Source organism: Cygnus olor, chromosome 4, assembly GCF_009769625.2.
Source record: "Cygnus olor isolate bCygOlo1 chromosome 4, bCygOlo1.pri.v2, whole genome shotgun sequence".
NCBI classification, from domain to species: Eukaryota; Metazoa; Chordata; class Aves; order Anseriformes; family Anatidae; genus Cygnus; species Cygnus olor.
The window spans coordinates 16,464,322-16,488,386 of record NC_049172.1 but is presented as its reverse complement, the minus strand read 5'-3'; the positions used below and the strand labels follow the sequence as shown (position 1 = coordinate 16,488,386).

General features: G+C 41.8%; 1 protein-coding gene across 11 annotated transcripts in view; it reads left to right on the top strand.

The window, feature by feature from the left end:
* Positions 1-24,065, top strand: part of WRN (WRN RecQ like helicase) — a 42,758-nt gene that overhangs the window by 5,337 nt on the left and 13,356 nt on the right. For 3 of the 11 annotated variants that reach the window (XM_040555422.1, XM_040555425.1, XM_040555420.1), the window contains exons 5-23: positions 1,752-1,901; positions 2,335-2,460; positions 3,860-3,932; positions 5,812-5,920; positions 6,501-6,918; positions 7,592-7,672; positions 8,477-8,630; positions 9,413-9,488; positions 10,482-10,549; positions 10,941-11,049; positions 12,731-12,799; positions 13,311-13,393; positions 14,413-14,519; positions 15,195-15,382; positions 16,553-16,730; positions 17,335-17,516; positions 18,754-18,855; positions 19,168-19,260; positions 20,620-20,761. In XM_040555422.1, coding sequence (XP_040411356.1) covers positions 1,752-1,901; positions 2,335-2,460; positions 3,860-3,932; positions 5,812-5,920; positions 6,501-6,918; positions 7,592-7,672; positions 8,477-8,630; positions 9,413-9,488; positions 10,482-10,549; positions 10,941-11,049; positions 12,731-12,799; positions 13,311-13,393; positions 14,413-14,519; positions 15,195-15,382; positions 16,553-16,730; positions 17,335-17,516; positions 18,754-18,855; positions 19,168-19,260; positions 20,620-20,761 — 2,508 coding nt within the window. Of the gene's footprint in view, positions 1-1,751; positions 1,902-2,334; positions 2,461-3,859; positions 3,933-5,240; positions 5,375-5,811; positions 5,921-6,500; positions 6,919-7,591; positions 7,673-8,476; positions 8,631-9,412; positions 9,489-10,481; positions 10,550-10,940; positions 11,050-12,730; positions 12,800-13,310; positions 13,394-14,412; positions 14,520-15,194; positions 15,383-16,552; positions 16,731-17,334; positions 17,517-18,753; positions 18,856-19,167; positions 19,261-20,619; positions 20,762-24,065 lie in introns of those variants that run through there. The other 8 variants (XM_040555424.1, XM_040555423.1, XM_040555428.1 and 5 more) reach the window with 5 other exon arrangements.

The following is a 24,065-nucleotide window of genomic DNA, read 5'->3' as shown; positions in this document are numbered from 1 at the left end:
TCCACGAAGTCCTCCGTCTGGAGGTGGAGCTCCAGAAGTATTTTCCTTTCTGTGCCTCAGAAGCTGGTGCTACCTCAGCTAACCTGGGGGCAGCTTCTGCTGTCTGACAACCCACTGTTCGGAAGTAGCGTTGTGTCTGGCGTATCTCACATTATGCTGTAGGCTGCATAGGTACCACCTGATGCAGGTAAATCTGCACTCGTGTTGGGGAAGAGGGCGAAAAGTTCATTACCATCCAAATCATCCTGCCACTCTTCTTGCTTTCATAGGCCTCAAAGGTTTTTTTTTTTTGTCTCTTTTGTGTGTACAATGTTTTTCTTCACCTGTAGTCTGCCTCTCCGTGACCTTCTATTTGCTTCTGTGCATTTTTTGCATAGTAGGATAACAGCCACAGTCACGGTTTCCTGGTGGAGCATAGATTCATGCCAAGGAATAGTACTTCCACTACCTTTCTCTGATGCTGTGTATTCAAATCATGGTGGAAGAGAGGGATGTGATGTACCTTCAGCATTCAGGGCAGTGATGCCTTGAGCTTTAGCTCCTTGTGGGCTGGAAGCTATGCAGAGTAAATTGTTTTGCTCAAGCACTAAAAGGAGCTGTTCCTTTTTAGACTTGGAGTTTCCAGAATTCATCCCCACGCTTTATTCTCCTCCACCCCCCCCCCCCCCCCCCCCCCCCCCGCAGCATCCAGCTCTAGGATATTTTGTTATGAGGATAAGTAATGTGATCTTTGATAGCAGCTTTAAAGTCTTTTGCTGAAGAGAAAACAGTCCAAAAATAAATTTGAAAATGAAGCCTGAGAGAACAAAGAATAGCAGCTTATGTAATGGCACGGTGCAAGGGGGAGAGGAGGGGGGAACCTAAAATCAGCACTGGGTAGGCTTTTGATACCTGGTTGAAGGGGATGAACTGATAATGCCACACTGCTGCTGGCACTGCTAGGCTCTGCAGGCTGTGCATTTTGCAAGGGCTCTCAGTTAGCATAGCACAAGGCTGTGCCTGCAAGTCCTGGCTCCTTGGAGTCGGAAGGAAAGCCTCCCAAACTCTCCGAGAGCCCGGCGAGGCAATGGGATGTAGCAGCTGTGACTGACAACTAACATTATGAAAGCAATTGGAAACAGCAGCGTGGCTGGCTGGTTTCTGGAGTCTTCCAGGAACCGCTTCACAGTGCAGTGAATAATGGTTAGCATGGTATATAACTGCTCTTTGGCTTGCACTTGGTTTCTCAGGCTTGCAAAAGATGACAAAACAGTTACAGGCTGACCTTGATACTCCCATGTTTCCATTAAATACATCCTTGTCGCTATTATTTGCAATATCAAAATATTGTTGCCAAAATCCTGGAGGCGAGCGGGGCTGACAACTAAGTCTCTGGCTCTTGTTTTCTCAGCCTGGTGACTGTGTTGTACAAGTTTCTATTTTTTTTCCCCATAGTGTGACAACACTGCCTCACAGTGCGTGGACTCACCTGGCCCTAATGTCTTCCCAGCTTGACAATGTAGGGATGTCCTACAACAGTACGGTTTTAGGGGAGGAAAGTAGATGTTTCCGATGACCAAATTATCTTTTAATATGATGACAGCAGAATTAGGCCTGAAGTACAATCGCTGCTTTGAGGAAGATAGTTTATTCTACCTAATCCAGATCTCTGCTTCTGGTGAAGTATTAAGTACGCTTTGCTGTTTCTGCAAATGCATTTTGACAAGTGCAGTTGCTTTCTCCTTTAAACGAGTCTTTTATTTTTTTTCCAGCTGAAGTGTAAGGAAATATGGAGCCTAAATGGTTTGGTAAAACACCTTTTTGGGAAGCAGCTTCTGAAAGATAAGACTGTCCGCTGCAGCAACTGGGAAAAGTTTCCACTCAATGAGGAGCAGAAATTGTATGCAGCCACAGATGCTTATGTATGTACAAGAAAAGATCTATAAATACCTCTTCTAATGTGCTGTTTGTTTTTAGCACCCTTCTGCTACAGAACTTGGTCAGCATTGGAAGACTCCATGGCCCAATGTGGATATGGGGTGTTTCAAGGTGGAAATACCGCCACGTTGTTTACTCTCCTATTCTTTGTCCGTATTAAATTGCTTTTTAAACTGCAGTGTTCATCCAGCACTGTCATGCCATCTTCTCTGCTGAAAGTGGTGCTGCTTGTACCTGACTCAGCATCGAGACAGGCTACTGAGATCACTCAAAAAGCATGCTGCATTGGATGTTTCATGTAGAAAATTGAATGTAGACAGAAAAAAGAAACCCGATTCCACAGTATCCTTGAACCTCCTGTGAGGTCTTCACCTCTTACTGTTTTATGATGTTGCAAAATCTGCCTTTTCGTTGAAGCCTGTTGCTGAAGCAGTTCTGGAAGCTCTGCCGTGCTTTCAACGTGCCAAGTACTATGGGCATCGAGAAGTATGCCAGAGGAATCTCTATCCATTTGGACTGACTTCAAGCTGTCACCTCAGGAAAGTGAATTTTGATGGAGCAATCATGTTAATTTTATCTTCATCTGTGTGAAGTCTTTCAGAGTCAGTGTCCCATGTATGGCACAGTTGATGTGTAGTTATTAAGCACAATAATTACTTATGGAAGTGAACCGTGGGTAATTTTTCCTGGGTTCCCTGGTCTGCAGGTATTTGCTGTAGCTTGTTAGTGTGTTCAACTTATTTTTTTTTGTTGGGGGCTTTCTAGTCATCTTTGCTGAGCTGCTTATTGAGCAAAATCCAGGTTCCTCAGCTCCTGCAAAATATGGTACATGAGATAAAGTTAATAAGCAGTTTGAAGAAGTATAACCTTCTCCAGTGGCTAATGCAACTTGGTTCTGCTGTATATCAATTATTGTAGCTCTGCAGAAGTCTGTTTTTTCACCATTTTGAAAGGAGAGAGCTTTTCCCTTGGTTCTGCATTCTGACTTAGCCATGTGCAACTGGGTGTTACCTGCTTCCTGGGAGAAAATTGTTCTTTGTGCTGGTGCTTGAACATCGCACTTCATCTCTTCACCCCTCAGGATTTTATTTCTGTGATTAGGTTGGATAGAGGAAGGGAAGCAGGACAGCGTTCACTGTTTTCTGACTTAGAAACATTGTGTATTTTCTAGTTAGTTATTAAGTTTTCTAGTTAATTATTAGGCTGTGGAGGGTTTAGCTCCTGTGGAGATGTGGAACCCAAAACGATAAGGAAAGGGGTTCTATTTTTGGTCCTCAGAGCTGCCTGGTGCAGCAGCTGTAACCAGCGTTTTCTAGGCAAAGCCTCTTCCTTGCTGTGCTGTCTTCACCTGGCCTGCCTTTTGGAGCATCACAGGGAAACACGAGGGAGTAACTTGTTTCTTTCTCTTTCTTCTTTAAGATGCCTTGATTAACATGTGTAGCCTAATTAGCACATTGCTGGCTTTAGGCTGCATTCTCCTGTTAGAACTTCTTATTCACATCAAGGGAAATATAAAGCACGCAGAATCTTAGTAGATTCGTAACTATTCTCTTGGAGCATTACATAAAATCTGAATGAGGTGGAGCAGGTGGTGAGACTGGGAATGATGTACTTAGAGCTTTCTATCTGCAGCTAGCTTTACAGGATAACTACACTGGGATCTAGTCACAAGTGTCCACTCTGATGCAGACCAAAGTCAGGACTCTGCCTGTTGTGAAACATCGTGTAAACTGTAACGTGGTTGTGATTAACAAGGCAGTAAGGCAGACCATTGACTGTTGTATGAGATGGCCTGAGAATGCAGAATTTACGATGCTTGCAATGAATTAATGCCATGGCTTGCCAAACTAATTCTTGGCAATTTTGTTTAGATAAAATGTGGTTTAAAATGTGGTTTCTCTGCAGAGTACTAAGTATTAATCTTTTTCCCTTTCCTTTGCAGGCTGGCTTCATCATTTATCAAAAACTGAAAAATATGAATAGCAACGACAGGAAATTATTTGGGGAAAGAAGAGGTAAATTACGTTTGAGCATAAAGAATGTATTCAATTTCCCAATGGCTTTTTTTCATAGTATTTTAGTGTCACAATTTTCTGGCTTCTTGGAGGTTAGAGACAGCTTCCAGAGAGTGCAGACTGTAAAGGTTCTTAGGTGACCTGTGTTACCATACTCGTACTATTCCACGCTGACGTGGGAGTGCAGCCTGGGTATGTCATTTGTTTCTGCAGTACGAGGAGATGCTAAGAATTCCTGCTGTCATTCCAGTTTGGTTTTGGAAACACTTCAGTGAGTTACTGTCAATTCTGCTGACCCACGGAGGAAAACCTAATTTAAGAAGAAAAAAGACCACAAAATAAATACATGTTATTAAGTAACACTTTTCTTGATGCATATAAATAGGGCCCATTTTTTTTTTCAGAACAACTCAGCTCTATTTACTTGATCAGAAAAGTGATTCTAAAATCTTGGTTTTCCTTCAGTTATGTGATTCATAAGGAAGACTGAATATTGCATATAGTTTATGGCTTAAAAAAGGAAAAAAATGTTTCCTTATTGTACTGGCTGAGTTCTTGTCTCTCAAAGACAGCAGTACTATCCCTTTTATTACGAGGTGCAATTTTTGGCTTTGGTTTAGTCAGCATGTCGGTGTTAGCAGCTTTAGTGGGACTGATATCTGAAACCTATGGGAAAAACTTTTACATGAGAAAAGGGCCCAGGAGTGACGTTATGCTAAACATCTGGATTCTTTTGTTACTGATATTGCAACAGTCCGAAAATGCACAAGACTTGCTCGTTCAAAGGAAATAGCTATCTGTTTCACACAGCTGCATTGCTTTTGTGAAAACAAAAGTGAACAAAAGCCCACAGGTGAACAACAACAACACCAAACAAATTTATTTGTGAGTCTCTGCTGATTTATGTGAGTAATGGTCTCTGACACGATGTGACTCAGCTGCTCCCAGCTGCATGATATTGAAGGGCTAGTTGGGAGAGAAGGGGAGACTCGTGCAGTCTGTGGTGTGAAGAGTCGTGGCCCAGGACTATAGGGGTGGTACTGTGTTAACGTCTGTGCAAAACAAGTTGAGTTTCTTCATTTGAGAAGCTGTTAAAGGCAAGACTGTTACCTTATGTTAGCAGTCATGAAGGTTGTTCACGCAGTCCAATCGTTAAATTCCTGTCAGTAGGACAGTAGTTTCCAGCTGTGCAAAAGATGCATATTGAATAATTTGAACTCTGTCTTAAAAACACACCTAGTAGCCCTGTGCATTTCTGTGTACGCTGGCAGTCAGTAAGCAGAGAGTGTCTGTGCATCCAGGGTTTGGCTGGGGATGGAGAGAGGAGACTGAAGGTCTTCAACCAACCAACCAAAAAACCACCACGGTGAGTCATCTGCAGATGATGAATGTGGAACGCTGAGTTACAGTTCCTTACAACTCCAAAAGCCAGGAGGTTTCAGGTGAAAGTGCAGCTCAAGCGTGAGGAGTGTATCTCACAGGCATACACCGTGCTGTGTAAGTTGCGAAAGCGAAATGTACAAGCAGATTCAGGAAGCAACTAGATAGGGTCGTGGAAGAAAGTTCAGACAGACTGCTTCTTCCCCAGCATACCCTCCAGCTTCCAGAAAGCAGCAGCTGAGTGGGATGGAGCCCGAACGGTGATCGATTTATACCAGTCCTGCTCTGTGTCCTCTTCCCATCAGCATGTGTAGCAGGCTGTTGGAAGGGGTGTGCTGCTGAAGGACGTGGAAGCTTTGGCACGCCTCACTATACTACACTTTTAAGGACAGGAAAAGGCTGTCTTATCAGCTTCTGGAAATACAGACGAGTTTGAGTACCTGTGTGTAGCTGTTAAATCTGAATGACTGTGGAGTAACTGTGGTGGCGCTTCCTGTAGGTAACGTGTCAGATGATGTGAAGGAGCACCTGGCCTCACTAGCTGAAGAGATGGTGTACCTGGCTTCTCGGATCCCTGACTCATCCGGACAACCTGGAAGCTTGCAGAGGTTAGGCTTCTGTCACCCTGACAGGTGTTTTGGTCTTGTATGCTGAGGTTCAGTACAACAAAATGTGTTGGCAGCTGTCGCTGTTACCTTTGCATCCTTTTTCAAGAAAAGAAAGCACAGCACAGTTCACTTGGTGGGAACCTTTGTCTTTACATATAGGTACAGCAGAACACAGATACTCGCTGATGTTTATTGCAATGGATTTGACATTGAACTTTGCTAATATGTTTATTTTCTTGCTTTTAAATGCACAGCAAGACATTTTTAATAGAAACTACGGCCTCTCACATGACTAATTGTAAGTCTGGAGCCTTACTGCATGGCGATACTACAAGCACTATGTGTAGAGAATCTTGTAGGCTTTCGTCTGTGTAAAGAAATTGAGTCTTTCCTCTGAAAGTGGGATACCAGTTGCAGTTGTACGATGAGCTTTTGTAAGCGAAGTTTTGGACATAATTTACCTGGAGAAACAGAATACTTTAGAATCCTCAGTTTTATTTGGTGGCTAGTGTATTTTACCATTTACCATTTTACCATTATCTTTACCATTTTGGCTTAACTTTCTTGTTTTAACTTCCAGGGCTGCGGAAATACTAGCTGACATTTCAGAGAATGTAAAAGCCTTAAGAAGCACTCTGCTTGCTGCTTCATGTTTCCCTTCTGTACTGGAGAGGAGCTGTGGTGAAGCTCCAACAAAACTTGAAGTGGAAGCAGCAAGCGTTGAAGCACAAAAAGTTGAAATGCTTGAACTTGCTAAAAAACTTGAAGGTGACATCAATATCTGCTCTGATGCTACGCTAGCTGGCCTCTGGGAGGGAGATGTTGATGAAGGAGAAGCAGAGAGAGGTAACGCTGCTGTGGGAGATGGGGAGGAAGCAGCTGGCTCTAAGGACAGAGCAGACAGAAATGACTTCATGTCGCTAGACATTACTGAGCAAGAACTTCAGATGTTGGAACATCAGGCTGCAGAAGAATATCTCAACAAAGCCGTGCCTGAGGTAATGAGAGAGGACCTTGTTAATCATGGACACTCACCAGAGGAAATGATCTCACTCTTCCTTTCCCACAAGGCTTTTAAAAGTTGTTGCTGAGAGAAGATTAAGGTGGGCTAGTGGAAGGAAAATGTTTGTGGAGGTAGTCAAGCATCGAGCTGCCCTTTAGGCATGCAGTTGGGAGGATTAGCGCTGAATACAGGAACTCTAGATGTTCTGATTAGCTTTCCTCTTGCTGGTGCTAGTAAATTATGATACGAAGTTCCTGCTGCACGGGGACAAATTCTGCACTCCAACAACCCCACCTTGGTCATAAATAAAAAGCAGATCTTTAAGGGCTCTTTAAATGGCAGTCTTTCTAGTTACTGCTTAATGTGGATCGATGCCTCTTAATCTTGATTATAATTTCTTTATGTTCGAAGTGTTTCCCACATCTGGTGATACTTCTGTTGTTTTTGCCTCTTACTACAGGGCCTTGTTGTGTTCTAACACTTTTTGCAGACGTGCTTTATATAGACTGGGCTTCAGAGCTAAATACTGAGCTTATTTATTTTGTTAGTAAGAGGTAACAGCATACAGAGAAAGCTTGTAGTGTGTACAGAAGGTTGAGAAGATGTAGGTGAAGATAGCAATAACTTTGCTGATGGGGGGAAAAAAAGTACATGTGTTTTTTTCTTAGGAGGAATGTGCCACAGATAACAAACATAATATTTCCTGTGTCATTGAAAGCGATGAAGAACTGGAAATGGAGATGCTTAAGGTGAGTGCCTCAGTGTTTTGGGTTTTCCTCTTTCTTTTGTAATGACGATACTGTGTCAGTTCATGGTGGAACATAGCATCGTTGAGGCGAGGGAACAAAGCAAATAGGTACTGCTCAAAAAATGTGGACAGAAGAATGTGTGGATACCTGAAGAATTCGGTTTACCAGTGTAGGATCTCAGTATCCCGTATATGCTGCCACAACTTTGCTGTACCAGCTTCAACTTGACCCAGCTGTTTCCCACACCTTTGTAGATCATCATTCATCAGCTGATTTGCTGTCATGCTTCAAACCCTTGTCCAGGAGCCTGAGCTGAGAGAGCAGTTTGTGCTCTACAGATGCTGCTAATCTAGGCAGTAGGTCAAACAGGCTGCTTCATCTCTGTATGCTTTGCAGGCCTCTTAAGCGTTTTATTTGTGTAACATTTTTTTTTCCTAAGATGATGATTTAGGTATTTTGTCTCTTTCTTTACCTTGTTTCTTGTCCTGAGCCCACAGAGTTCATGTATTTCAAGTGAATTGATGGGTTTCATTAGAGCAGTCACAGGTGTTCATGTACTTACGCACATGCTAAGTAAGAAGCAAGATTCAAAGATCTGGGGACAAAAATTATGAATTTTCTTGTAGAGAAGGACTGAGTCTTTTAGGGAAGGACTGAGCCTCTTTTACATGGATCTGTGCTGCATGTCCATCTTCTGTGCTGTAATTAGATTACAGTTCATGTACCCCTATGTTGTATTACCTCAGGCATGCATTGTGTCTACCCTTTCGTGTACTGAATTAACTTCTTCTTCTGAATTCTCAGTCTTTAGAAGATGTAGACAGTTCTAAAGGGATTTTGACTGAAAGTGAGTCCAGTAAAGCAAGGAAAACTCCGGATGACACAGAATTGAACATTGCAGCAGATGGAGATGGAGATGAAGATGAAGGCATTGAAGAAGAGGAGGAGGAATGCTGGGGTATGTTTTAAATCACAGTGCAGGATTGAAGTGGGGGGGAAGAAAAAAATCACTATAGAGTCAGGTGTGTAAGCACTGATATTTTGTGCTTGATTTCTTGAAACAGAAAGTAAAAGCTGATCTGGATTATTAAAGGAGTACTTGATGATGTTTCAAGATGAAAACTTAAAGGCATCCTTGTCGAAGCATAGATTTCTGCCATGATCTGTAGGCTGTCTCTTCATCTCTCTAAACAATTGCCTGACATCCCGTTACAGGGGATGCGTACCTGCCCAGCAAACAAAAACGAGGTGGAAGCGTAATGCCTTCTACTGCTGAATATTACCCATAAATTTCGATGGACATTTTGAGCATGTTTCTTCTGAGTTTGCTGTAAGATCAGGTTCCTCCACATCTGACATCTTCAGACTGTGACTTTGTTAGCAAATTGCAGCATCAGGGGTTAAATAACATGACTTCAGTGAGGTCCTAAAAGGGATGCATCTCTATTACATCTTCTGAACACGTTCTGAATAATGTAGCTATGCCTTACGGTGTCTATTGTTTTATTATCTCATTAATAAAGCCGTATGTTCTCCTTCATGCAGGGTCTCCAAGCAGTCTGTTTGTTTCTCTTTCAATCCTTTATTTTAGCCCATAAATATCTTCAAACTTGCTATCTCTTTCTGCTGGCATTTTCCAAATCTTAGGCCCTGGGCTCGCTAACCGTCACTGTCTGTCAAGACAAAGCTTTGTCTCTTTAAAAGATGATCACATACAAGTCTTTGTTTCTCTCACTAAAGATCCGTTGCTGCCAGTACCTAGTGAAATCCAGGTCACATGTCTGAAGACTTATTTTGGGCATTCTTCTTTTAAACCGTAAGTATGTTTTCAGTTTGCTTTCTTTCCTCTCTTTCAATTCAGAATAGCTTTTATTACTACTTTAAGAACCACTAACAAACTTGGACCTGTGCAAAATTCCTAGGAAAAGCAGCATTTGCCACAGTGAAATACCAAAATAAGCTCATGGAGTGCTAACTGCAGTACTGTACTTTCACAATAGTGGATGAGTTTCTTGACTATGCTGTTGGCAAACCTCTTGTGATCTAATGTTTTTGTACTAGGTCTAGCTCAGGTATTTCAGAGAACAAACACTGTAAACTTGCACAGATGTTGTTCTCTGTATGATAAACACGCTAAGGAAGTTTATCTTTGGTGCATAGCTCTAGTTAAGGAGGGACAGGCTTCTGTCTGTCTCTGGACTATCTAGTGGAACATAATATCATTGCAGCGTGTACTTATTGACTCCAGCAGTGTTGTTCTTGTTATGAAGGAGAACGGAATGAAACCCACCTGAATGACTTGCAGTGGAATGCTTTCTGTGCAAGGCATAGTCTGAGAGCGATACTTGGGCTTTAAAAGGTGGAAAAAAAAAATACAACTCAAGCTTTTACTCATAGTATTTAGTAAACTCTTCGAAATCATGAAGGAGGGGATTTTTTTTTATTTCACTGCATTTTATGTATACCTGTGAGGCCATAAAAGGATCAAAACTGTTTGGCACCATTGAAGTCCTGTTCAGAATCCTTTTTATCAAAAATGACTAGTTTTCATAGTGCATGTGGATCGGTTACTAACATATGGGAGACATAGTTTGTTTTGTAGTCTGTGAATATCTGCACCAAATGCTGATTGCCCAAGTCTTATTAGAAATCCCCATTGTAACACTGGTGGAACCACCTGCGGTAAACACTGGTTGCAGCGTGCAAAGAGAAAACTATCAGGCAGCTAAAAGGGTTTCTTCAACACAATTTACATGTAATGTAATGTGTGGTGGCAAAAATAAAATACTATTCTTCCATTAATTCAAAGGGTCCAGTGGAAAGTGATCAGTTCTGTTTTGGAAGACAAAAGAGATAATCTTGTTGTAATGGCAACTGGTAAGTTACTTTTATGTCCTAAAAAGCAGTGAGAAATCTTTCTCTTTTAGGGGAGAATAGGACCTTGGAACTTGGGGACTGTCCATGTGGCTCTTAGGAGCAGAATGCCCAGGACTCACCTTTTCTGTGTGAGACTGCAAACCTTGGCCAGCTGTGCTGGCTGCTTGTATTTATGTAGGTTTTTTCCCCACTGACCTTGAACTAGGTAGGGACACTGGATGGATGCCAACAGTATATATCTTGCATCTTTGTTCATCTGCTAATGGGACAAACATCAGCTCCCTTTTTAGGGCTCAGGAAGGTGTTAGAGTTGTCTTACACTTTCTATGCTGCTATACAATATAGCTATACATTGTTTCACTTCTGCCTGTGTTTTTCTTTTTTCTTCAAGGATATGGGAAAAGTTTGTGCTACCAGTTTCCTCCTGTTTACACTGGATGTACTGGAATAGTCATCTGTCCTCTTATTTCCTTGATGGAAGACCAGGTACTGCAGCTGACGTAAGTAACTCAGTAGTAACAGGCTGCTGCTGTATTTTCTGTGGAAACCTGTGGATTCTGCTCATGGCATTTCTTAGTGTTTAAGGCTGCAGCTTTGTACAGCGAGCTGTTTGTGTGTCAGCTGTGAAACGTACGTTTCTCTAGAAGTGCATGTAAACTAAATTGTTTAATTCAGTGATCTAAAGATCACTGGATTTGGTGACTACAGGAATTGTAGGCTGAATTTGCAAAGGACCTGTGCTGGTGGGTGGTTTCTGAAGGTAGATCCTTCTCAATTATTTCTGGATTCAGAGGTCCTGTTCATGCAGAACAAATGGATGGAGGAACTTCGCATGTTATCTGAGCCCGTGAGAGCTCTGTCAAAATTTCGTAGGGCTTCCTTTGGGTCCAGACAGTAAGATCTGAACAATACAGAGCTGGAAGATGAAGGCCATTCAGATCAAGGTTATGGCATAGATTTCTAAGATGGATGGTGAAATAGGTCTAACACCTGTTGTCTTCACTTCTAAATCCTGCTGCAGACCTTTTAAGTAGGCGACACTGAGTCACTCTTACATGAGCAGTTACAGGTGTGGTCAAAATCTTTGATTTTAATACCCGCTTTTTGTACTTATTTTCTGTTATAACAGCTATTCGCTGTTGATATCTTTAGTTTAGCTACTGCCTGGGAGAGTTTGTTGGAATCACGCTGAGTTATCTAGTTCATTCCTGCCTTGTCACGCTTAGAAAGGGCATGTCTTTTGTGACAGAGGGGATATGAAGATTTTGAAGAAAGGAACATCAATTACGTGTCGTATTTTCTGCTGCAAATTCTGGCTTTGTGCAAATGAATAGCTGGAGAGCCTCAGCTGGCTGTATAGCCAGCTCCTGGACTAAGTATTAATCAGCAGGGTGTCTGTATGTATTCAGCCACTTCTTTGGCTTTTGTACTGTTTTCCTCAGTGTAAAGGGTTTATTCACTACTTTCTCAGTAGGTCATTGATTTTTTGAAGGCTGAAGAGACTGAATTTCTGCAGCCTAATGCAATTCAGTGATTTGGCTGTCAGTCTGGGCGCAGTTCTACCGGGGACTGAAGAATGAGTGGGGGTAAAAAAGCTATCAAAACATACTGCTGTATTAAAATGCAGCAAATCACCAAGTTAAGGAGACAGGGGTTGCATTGTCCTGGAAGAGGTCAAATATAAATTAGCTGAGTTGGTAAGCACCATTATTGAATCCACCACTAAAAAGCAGTCACCTGATTGAAAACTAGCAGATGTAGCACCAGTAGCCTAGAAGAGATCATGGGGTGGGGCAAAAAATTAGAAGCTAGTAAGCTTATATCTAAGTGTGGTCAACTGCATAAGGTAATAAGAAAATGTGCCTGCTATATTTTGTTCTTTTGGATGCTTTATTAGGGAACTTAACTCATGTGAAAGCAAGTGATTTTAATGTGATTGCACTAATGAAGTCTGTGTCTAGAGGGGACAACTGGACGGGGAATGGACGAGGATGTGGGTGGCAGGAATACTGACTGATCGCTACTGTTTTCTGAAAGGCTTTTCCCATAAAGGGCCTTGGAAGAAAGTAGTCTCTGACCCCACAGCTTGAGCTTCCTTTACCAAGTGCTGGCATAGGCTGAAAACTGAGGTGGAAAGTATTCATGAGTAAATCGATATGTGATTGTGCTTTTTTACTGCAGAATGTCAGGGATTCCAGCTTGCTTGCTTGGTTCGGCTCAGTCGAAAAACGTCAGAGATGGCATTAAAGCGTAAGTCCTGTTTGTGCTGTTTGGGACTGCAGGCCCTAATGCAGCTGTATTTGAGAGAGGTGGATCTGTCATCTTAGAAACTCTTGGTCCTGGCTCAGGCCTTGAACCTGGCAGTCAGCAATAGTGCTTGCGTTCACCCACAATGAGCGTTTGGGAGACATAGAGCCACCCTCCTGTGCCCTCTGCCTGGGGAGGGGGGGTTATTGGTTCAGCTTTGTGCTGTGGTTTGTACAGGAATCACAGGTCTTAAGCCTGTATTTGTCACGGAGTCAACACAGCAGCCCTTTCCAGTCCTAAAGGCTGGTAGATCTCTCTCCTGTCATAGTATTTTCTGCTTTGCTTTCCTACTGATCTGGAATGCTTTACACTATCTTCATTTCCTTCCTTCTGTTGCCCACTCAGAAGTCTGTCCGGGTTCTCATTTACATCTAGACAAGATGAAATCGTGACTGTTTGGTTGGGTTGTCTGGGGGCTCACCTTCTGTGACAGTGTATTTTCTTGGTGTTGCAGGGGTCAATACAGAGTCATATACATGACACCTGAGTTCTGCTCAGGGAATTTAGAGCTACTTCAGGATCTTGACCAAGCTATTGGTAAGTTGGGGATGAGGTTGAGGATGAGGTGGCAGGCAGCTTCATTTCATGATTAACTTTTTTAATAGTGTGACAACTTTATGCCTGTTTCTTTCCACTAGTCAGCTTGGAGGCTAGTGTACTGGCTGCCAAAAGACAGTGTCAGAAGATTTTCTCTGTGTGTCAGTCAGATTTTCTCAAAATACGGCAATAAAATTCTGTTTCGAAACACTATATTGCATGAAACGCTATATTGCATCTTGGTCAGTTTTCTCGAGCAGAATGTTGCAGCTCATGCATATCATAATAGCAGGGTAAATCCTAGGTACATAATACAGAAAAAAAGTCTTTGTTTAAGGAATTGAGTTTGTAGAGCTGCAGACAAGCAATACTGTTTAGGAAGATGGTGAACAATCTGAATGTCTGGAGTCCTGGGAAGCTGTGTGCTTGGCCTCTCTGACACCAGGGCACTTTGAACATGTCGATTAGAATGCAGTATCTGGACTCAAGTAAAGGAGTTTTTTGATTTGGAAACGACAAGGGTAGTTTCCAAGCACATCTTTGACACTTCTCATCTTGTATTTTTCTGAACTTACATTTATTTCCTCAATACAGTCCTGAGATTCTCAGGCTTTGTTTTACAATCCAGGAAACTGGTGACATCTGTAAACAGCGTTTTTGACAAGTAGTAAGGCAGTTTGGAAAGGGGGAAAAAAAAGGGCATAACCGTCAGTAATAGCTTAAGAATTTACCCCCTTGTAGGTGATGTGTTGGAGACTTGAAGCTTGGATAAGGAAGGAGAAGTGTGTGGGGGGGAATCTGTTAGAGCTGTTTCGTCTACTTTGTACAAAAAGCAAGCCTATATAAAAATTGGTTTGGCGAGTCCTTACAGCAGAAGACATCCCAGAAACAAGAATGAAAGCACACTGGTGCTTTTTGAGGAAATTGAGCAGAATACGGTGTTAGTATTTTGTAACTTCCCATGTTGGTTTATTTGCCATGTAAGTATTGTGTGCGTGCTGTGGTTCTGTCCCCACCAGGTATTGCCCTTATAGCTGTTGACGAAGCTCACTGCATTTCTGAATGGGGCCACGACTTCAGAAATTCCTTCAGAACCTTAGGCTCACTAAAGAAGACTCTGCCAATGGTAAGGTTTTCAGAGGTGCTTAATTACAACTTAATTTCACACAGTAGCTTGACATTTCATCACTTGATGTTACTCTTTGGGAGTACTTACTGTGCCGTTTTTGGGAGCTCGTGCAAGTCCTTGCTAGTGAATGAACTTCATTGTGGTTTTGATCTTTTTTCCAAATCTTTAAAGAGAGGATATTCTGAACCTGGACTGCCAAAACTTCTGAAAAATAATTACTTTTGTTGGATCCCTGTGTGCTGAAAGATGTCAATCCTAAGCTCCTGGTTTGCTTGCAGGGACAAACAGTTATAACTTCCAAATGCATTCCGAAAGCATTTATTGCATAAACTCCAAAACTTAGACCTGATCTTCAGATCCTATTCTTGAAAATTTTCCCTATGTGTTCCCTAACCTTAGCCAACCACATCAGAAAATAGCTGCAGACTCACAAAGATGCAACTAAAGATAGGAATTAAGAAGACTCTGTACATTAAATGTTCTGTCGATGTTTACTTTTCTTAACAGTGTAGACCAGAGCTCCAGGAGGCTAAATATTAACTGTTTTCCAAATAGCTGAGCTGATCCAATGAACATAATCAGATTAAAGTGCCTGTTTACATGCTAATCAGTTTTGACTTGTGATCTTAAATCATTGAGAGGTATGGGACTTCTGTTGTCTTTTTATTTCAGGTTCCCATTGTTGCTTTAACTGCCACTGCAAGTCCCTCGATTAGAGAAGACATAGTGAATTGTCTGAACCTGAAGAATCCCCTGGTCACATGTACAAGCTTTGACAGACCGAACCTGTACTTAGAAGTTGGACGACAGAGTGGAAATATCCTTAGGGATTTGAAGCAGTTCCTTACTAGGAAAGGAAGGTAAGGATTTAAGCCTGTTTTGTGTTGTTCTGTCAGATATAAATCTAAGTACTAAGGTATCAGTAGGGTGTACAAAAAAACTGGCACCAGTCTTCAAATGATCTGGTGAGGAAGTGTCTGGGCTCTCTCCCTAGCTTGTCTGATATCATGCTAGTCATTCATCACGTTCTCCCCCCTGTCCCTCATCTTCCTTCCCTAGTTTAAAAAAGGTTTTGAGGCAAAGAATGGTGGTGTCCCACTGTTTGCATGTTGCTGACTGTCGGATTTTTGACTGTAGGATTTTCAAGATCGTTTTATGCTCAGGAGACATGCCAGCACGCTAGCGCAGTTAGAATGAGAGTGGTATATTAGCTGGTGGGTTCCTACCTAAACAACAGTGTCCATAATATGTGAGTTGATAACTAATCTAAAATAAGATTTTTGTGGTATTTTTTTCTGAGAAGGCTAATCTAGCAGAAGAAGAATTGCAGTCTTTCTCTGTTAACAGACCCACCAGTATACCCACAAGAGTGGATTTCCTGCCACTTCCATCTCCTTGTCACAAGCTACAATGTCTGATTCTACAACAATATAAATAAATCTCATAGCTCATTTGTATGTTGTTATATAAATGTAGACCCTTTAAGTAGCATCTGTAGAAGTTCGTTTCCCGACTTTCAGGGACCTGGAAGGCCTTATGCTGCTACTTCTCCAGCACAGACCAAAATAATCTGTTTTGCAAAAGACACAAGACTTCCAAGTCTGCTTTTCCAAAGGACAGACAACTGGTAAACAAGTACTGCGTTTTTGTAAAAGGGGCGAAATGCCTCCTCTTTCTTGCTTTGCAAAGAGCTCATTGGCAAACTCTTTGCGTGCTGTGAAGTCTGGAGATCAGTCTCAAGCACAGAAAGCTGTGTGCAGCCTAGTAGCACAAATACGTTTGATACAATAGCTCTGTGGGAAGATGCTAAGATGGCTTTAATCTGTGTTACTTCTGTATGTAGCGATGACATTTCGTTCTAATTGTGGTATTATCTCTGCATAACAACGTATAATCTGATCTGTTTAAATCTTCAGGATGATGAATTGCTGCAGAAAGCTACGTTGCTTTTTCAATTAGAGTCAAGCGGAGTTTTTGCCAAAGGGTCACTTCATCTGTTCTGCATTTTAACATGTTGATATTACTTTTAGGAGTTCTGACTATGAGTTTGAAGGCCCTACCATCATCTACTGCCCTTCAAAAAAGGCCACAGAAAAAGTTGTGTCTGAACTGACTAAACTCAATGTGCTCTGTGGCACGTACCATGCTGGAATGGGAATTCAAAAAAGGAGAGAGACCCACCACCAGTTCATGCGGGATGAAATTCAGGTACCTAGGAAACTAAGTTCATGTTTTCTTATTTATAATTGCAGAGTTTCTAGTAGTGGAAAGAATTTGGGAAGATCATTGTGTTTCCAATTTACTTTGTATATTCTCTGTTCTGGACACGAAATTGCTGGCCTGTGCTGACAGCAGTGTGGTTCCTGGCTTATGTTTCAAATTCCTCTAGTAAATCTCTTAAAATGCATAGCATGTAAGGAAGCTGGTGGTGACTGGAACAATGTCCTCCAACATCCTGTGAACTGCTTTCTTCTTCCTGTAGCTGAGCAAGGAGAGAGCTATCCTGGGGCTTCTGTTGTTCTTCAGGACAGATTTTGTCACTGGTTTGAGGATAACTACCTGAAAACACTCAGGCATTTGCCATCACGTAGCATCACTCATGGCTGTAATCCAGTGCTCATGCTGTGACCCAAATCAGGCTCCTTGTTACCAGTGAGGTAGAAGTCAAATGAGAATTTGAAGCCATTGTATTTTAGGCTGAACTTTGAGTCATGGCAAGAAGTTGTCACTGACAGTGTGAGCACTAATAGCAACCCAAACATATTTTTGATGCTTGTTTCAAAACATATGCTGCGTGGCTCCTGTTTTGTAGTGTATTGTGGCTACAGTGGCATTCGGAATGGGCATCAATAAAGCAGATATCCGGATGGTTATTCATTACGGTGCCCCTAAGGAAATGGAATCCTATTATCAAGAAATTGGGAGAGCTGGTCGCGATGGGCTTCCTGCTTCTTGTCATGTCTTGTGGGCTCCAGCAGACTTGACTTTTAACAGGTAAGTGGCTGAAGACAGCTGCTTTGGCACAGATAGCCGAAAGGTATCCAAAGAAAGGAGCAGGAAGGGTTTAGTTGAAATCATCGTGAATTTGTCAGCATAGTTCTGAGTATTTTTCTGCATACACTCAGTACTGGATACTAAGTAATTATATTTATTCTAGAAGATGTTAACATTACCATACTTGTCTGAGTGTCCTTGTTCCCGTTCTGCTTCCTGAAGATGTATTGCAAGGCAGACAGTGATGAAACTTGGTCACTTGTTCTGTAAATCATCTGACCTGTTTATAGACCTCTCAGTGCCCTTTAGGAGTTCTGGTGCTGTAGAATTTTTTTCTCCTCTCCTCTGTTTCAGGAAACCCTGATAGTAGAGGTCTCTTCTTGACTTTGTTGATAGCCAGTGTAGGATCGCAGAAATGTCTTAGCTCACTCTTTGAAACTTGTGTGACCAGACTGCCAGTCTGTGAAACCATGTACTTCTCTGCTCTTTCTTTTCCAGGCAGGCAGAAGCTTGCCTCTTTCCACGTTGAGCTGGAAATGGTGTAGCTGCATTAATGTGGAGCCCAACGCCTGCAGTACTGGCTTGTTTTCCATGCCTTGTGTGACAGAGAGCATGGTGCAGGTGGTAGCTCAAGTTTGGCTCGTGCAGCAGCTCAGAGCATGGGCAGAGTGAGTTCTCCATGCACCTATAAAGTACTCCCATGCTATTTTTTTTCAGTTGGATGCTTCCAGTGGCTATTGTAAAGGCTATTGCATTAGGTAGATGTGCCCTAGCATACTGCCCCTGAATTTCTTAAAAGGAGGGTGGTTAATATACTAGCATGGCTTGTAATCTGGCAGTAGCATCAATAAGAACTTAACAGATCTTATCTGGAAAACTAGAGGCTGAGTGAAATTGCCCTCTGCCTCTTCTTCCCTGCTCTGTGGCTTTCAACAGGGGTTTCTGAAGCTTGGTAGTTCGTGGTGCTAAAAGAAGCTCAGTCTCTCCTTCTGCCCAGTTTAGAATAATTGTCCGATGTAGAAAAGCATGAACGTGGTGTTCTGACTGTGCCCCGTGCTGTAAGGATCCAGATTATAGAGAAACAGGCAGGTCGCTCGGGACTGGCTTCAGGAGGATATTTTCTCCAGCTGTTTCCAGTGAACCTGGCTGAGACAGTCTGTGATACTTCATTGTTGGTATGGCGCAGGGGAGTAGTTGTCAATACCTAAGGTTCTTCACTTTTTATTTTGACCGACAGACATCTTCTAACTGGCATACGCAGTGAAAAGTTCCGATTGTACAAACTGAAGATGTTGGAAAAAATGGAGAAGTACCTTACCTCAAATAGCTGCAGGAGGAAGTGAGTACTGCACTTTATTACATGTTTTGTATAACTTCAGTCGTTGTGACTCGGTCACAAGGGTAGACTGTGGCCATGAGGCCTCTTCAGTATCAAGAAATACAGCCTTTGGCGTATTTATACATATGTATCAAGTGTTCCTTATTTACTTCTCAAGGAAAAAAAAAACTTCCTTTTCTTTAGAGGAATCAGGGCCAAGTAATTGGCTCCCCAGTGAATTAATTAATGATGCTGATTTCAGCTCTGTTTTCTGCGATGAATTTAATGTAAATTCTTGTTCTTTTATTTAATTCCCTACTTTCCCTTGGGTAGAATCATTCTGTCTCATTTCGAAGACAAACAACTCCGAAAGGTCTCCTCTGGCATCATGGGCACAGACGAGTGCTGTGATAACTGCAGGTGCAGGTAAGCGTTCTTCCCTTAAGACTGATACAAGAGGTTACGTTCTCTCAGGCTGACTTACAAGGCAAATTACCTGAAAGAATTGACTTCTTATGCATTTGGTTTTGCAGATGTTCAGCCTGAAGCTTATCTTTGTTTGAACAGCTGTCCCTAACTTGCTACTCAATAATTGAAGAAGCTGTGAGGCAGGTTATAAGCAATAAGTTATGCTGTGGGAAAGCCTGTAAATAAACTGTGGCCACAGTTCCCCAAGTGGTTTAGAGCAACTTTCTCAGACTGTGAAATACACAGTGTTTCATCACTTTATAAGTCCTGTTGGGTAATTAATCCCAAAAGAAACTCCTTGAAAGTGGGATGTGGTGCCATGTGTCTAAGGTTAAATGGCCAGAGTGTTAAGGGAGCTGCTCTCCTGTTAACAGTGTGTGCTGACATGTTCGTTCTGGTGCTGGTAATAATCTCAGATGTGCTGAAGGGAAGCCAGGGGGTCAGGGGTCAGTAGTCACACAGATATGAGCAGAAACACTTTCCTCCAGCTCTGGCGTGTGTGCACATACTCACTTTCCCTGAAGCTGTAATAAGTGATCCCTTGTTCTTACTGATAGCATAGCCCTTTATGATCAGAGATGAGATGTTACAGCGTGTTGATCTTGGCAAAAATAGTTACGAGCTCGCTTACACTTCCTATATGTTCTAGGATTAAAGAAGCTTTGTCTGAGCCCTACCAAAACTAACCAAAGCCTCTTGTTTGAGAGGTCATACATACTTCCAGTCCGTCTGCGGTTACGGTGTTGTGCCAGTGAAGGGCCACACAGTGAATTTGTTACATAACTGAAATTATTTGGAATATAGAACATTGTCCTTCTTCATTTTTTGAAGCGATTTGTGCCAGTAATTTTTGGTGTTTTTTTCCAGTCAGTAACACATGTAGTAACAAGCCATAGAAAATAAGAGTTGCTGTTCCCTTCCATTGTTTTCATTTTGTGTGTGTTTATTGGGGAGAGGAAAAAAGAACTTTTGGCTGTTAGATGCAATTAAACAAAGTCTGATGCCAAAGACAGTCCAAATATTCAGATACTGAATTCAGAAGATTGCTGAGATGACACTGTTCTATCACAGCAAGTACCATGAAGAACTGCTTAGAGTTGGACGTGCAGCTGGGTTAACTGTGTGTGATTTTGGTTTTGGCTTGGTCTCGCACTTTTGATCTTAGTTCTCTATGCTTAAAGGAATCTTTAGTTGCTCACATAAACGTAAACTGAGGTGTGTATTTTATTTGGTTACCACTTGCTAAACAACCTTTGAAAGAAAGGAGGGAGGACTTGGTTTGTATATGCTCAAGCTTCATTCCCTTGTGCCTTACAGAACCTCCTGTCTTGCGACCTCCAGTGACTCAGAAGGAGGCTTACAGGACTTTGGAAAGCAGGCATATCAGCTGCTGTCTGCAGTGTGCGCCCTGGAAGAGAAGTTTGGAACTACAGTTCCCATTTTGTTTCTACGAGGATCTGTAAGTGATATTAAAAATCATGGTGTGTGCTCTGAGAGCAGAGGGGCCATTAAGGTGTCCAGACCATTTATTGATACACCAAACATCACATTGATACACGTTTATATGTTTAGTACCTTTTTCTCACAGTAAATAGATAACTCAAGAGAGGTAGGATAAATTTCCTGAAGCTGTTCAGCAACACTTCCCATGCAGCCTTTAAATGCAACAGCAATAAAAGCAGCAAACCTCCTAAGCATGTTGTACTTTCCTCTTGTGCAGCTACAATGAAGGAATAGCTGCTGTCTCCAAGCTCTTGCTGTCTTGGCTCTTTTTCTAAAAGGTATAACGTGCAGCCTTGTATGGCCCAAGAGCTTAGCTTAGAAACAGTGTGTTATTTGCACTGGACAGAGCTGTCCTGTATTTTGTGGGTTACTTGGAGTAGGTTATTGACAGTTGGCTATTAACCCAAAGAGTGGCGGGGATTCTGAAGCTCTTCCTGTACGGCTTCAGCCCTTATGCTCTTTATGGTGAGTTTAATGTCTTTGCAGAGACACTTAAGTGGCTTCTCTGTGAAGACTCATCCTTTCTGTTGTCCTGAAAGGAATAACCTCTTCAGAGTTAGACCAAACAGGTCTCTGCTTGGTAATCTGTTGGTTTATGTTTGAATAAAGCACACGCTGGCTTGTTTTCTGGCTGTGTACTGCTGACTGACTCAGAGCAGTGAGACAGGAAGTAGCGTATTAGAGGAATATGAGTATAAATCATCTATGAATATCTTAATGTGCAATGCTTTCGAAATACTGGGGAGGAATGCACCAGATATAAAACACAGGCATAAGAACAAAATCACTTCAAATGTTTACAGCCCAGAAAAAAATCACCTGCAGTACTTGATAACACTCAGTGAATGATGTCACACTTTCTTTTTATTAGAAAAACTGCTAATTGTCATACAAGTGTGGCTAGGATGAAAATACATTGTTACAGATTTTAACAATCCAAGCTACTTTAAATTATTAGACGTTACTGGGAGAACTGACAATCATGCCAAATCGGCACTGCAAATATGGAATAACTTCTTATTGCTTACAAGAATACTCTTTTCTGGGCTAACATACATTTTTTTGAAAGTGTTTTTCTTTGCTCTATTGCCGCAGTTTGACCTCTAGAACAAATGTATGAAATATTTTCTCAGTATCACCATAAGTTGAACATATCTGTCTGAAGACGATGGTTGTATTATTTTAAGAGGTCACATAGCTTCTGGAGAATTGATGTGTTTTTTTGTTGTTTTTTTTTAAGTTAGTGGTATCTTTTTCCACCGAATAAGTCCAGGTGGCCTCTAACAGACTTCAGGTGGACCACAGGGGAGGCCAAGTTTCACTTAATATTTGAAAGCTGAGTCAGACTGAACAAGGTCCTCAGGGAAACCTTGAACTAGAGCTGCATTAATAGAAATATTATACCACTGTTCTAAACCAAGAAGAATGTGATATTTAAAATGTGCATCGTTTATCAGCGACCGGAAATTTATAGTTATGTGAGCAATGATTTTATTGTTATTAATAGGCTTTGTGACTCATTGCAAGTGGCTTTTAGTAGTAACTCTAACATTTAGTCATTTCTAAGTAGTTAAAATTGCAAGTGTGGCATAGGACTGACTTGTCAGAAGCCAGAACAGTATGACATTTGTCCCAAATATGGACAAAAAGTTTATTGTTCTGCATCTTATTCCTTTTATAGAAATTTCTATTGTTAACTTGCTCTTAAAGTCAAAACTGTGTTCTGAAAATGTGCAGCCATTGGAGTAATTAATGTAACTGGCATAACTGAAAGGAATATTTCCAGCTTTAAAGTAATGCGTGTTAAGAGTTGAATGAGGGCTGTCTAGACACGACGATGTAGGACTTGGCTTTTTCTGCCTGCTGAGGAGGTGACTCCCTTGAGTTCAGAGTCAGGGCTTAGTGCCCTGGTCCCATGCAGCAGTGAGGTGAGTCCCTCTTCCGCGTGGCTCCTGTGCCCTGCTGCCAAAGGAGTGCAACAAGCCCCTCTTCCTGCTGCTCCACTCGCTGCATGTGCTAGACAGGAGCTCCCTGGCTGCCTGAAATTCTCTAGTGTTCTTCCCTGCGGTCCCTGGAGACGTTAGGAAGCTCAGCAGGCCTCCCTGTTCTAACCACTGCCTTTCCTGCATCTCATATTTGTCCTTCTCTGCTCCTCTGCATCAGCCTGTTTTGTTCTCCTTTGTAAAGCAAAATGGGCTCTTGAGGGTAGGAGACCTATGTTTGTATGGCACCTAACACAAAGATGATTCCAGAAAAAGTGCCAACAGGCATCTGAAAAGCCTACGTGAATGAGTCCTGCAAGTGCAGAAGGCAAGCCTCCACACCACTGTCCCCTGTTGTCTGACATTATAATGTAGTCATCTTTCATATCACAATACACTTACTTATAGTATACATTTTTAAATCTTATTTATATTAGAAATAGCATGCTATATTATGTATGCAAATATTCAAGTCTTTGTATACTCTAGAGCATATGTTTAGTGTAAATATATTTGTGTAATCCAAAAAATGTAGTTCTGTAGACCATGTAGGCCTCCCTAGGGGAGGAGACGCTCAGCAAAACAGCAAATACAGGGTCTGAAGCATGACCTTCTGTTTCTTATTCTAGCAAAAAACCAAAACAAAACAACTTCTTTGTCTGAGACTCGTTGACCTACTATCACTTGATCCGCTGTTACTTCCCTCTTTCAGAAATGTTCTCAGCTTTTCAGACTGTCAGTGTTTCCCTTCCTCTGAAAGGGGCTTTAAGCCCTAAGCACTCCGTTTGGGTCTTTGAGTTCATGGGGTGAGAACCTAACAAAGAGGACCTCATAGGCTTTTTTTCCCCCAGTGTGGACCACTAGCAAGAGATGAGGAAATAGGCAACTTTTTCAAAACAAAAAGATCCTTGAAGTGAAGGCCAACACATTACAATGGGCAGCTGAAGTAGAGGAGGAGCCATAGAGCAGATATCTGTAGTTAGCTTGTTGCAGACTCTTCACCCTCGTCGTGTCCTGGGATTTAAACAGGCTTTTGTTTTTTTTGTTGACCTATTCACTTTTTCTTTAAGTTTTTTAATTAAAAACACAGGTAACTGCTTCTACTCAAACTCAATTCTTAGATATTCGAACATAGTGATGTATTGAATGGATCTGAGATTGCCGTGAACAGGTTAAATACAAACTGCACTAATGTGTTTTTTTTCCTTTGATGCCTTGAGTGGCTGGGTTGTTCCTATAACTTCCTCCATGTGCAGAAATGGAGATATTTTAACAGTA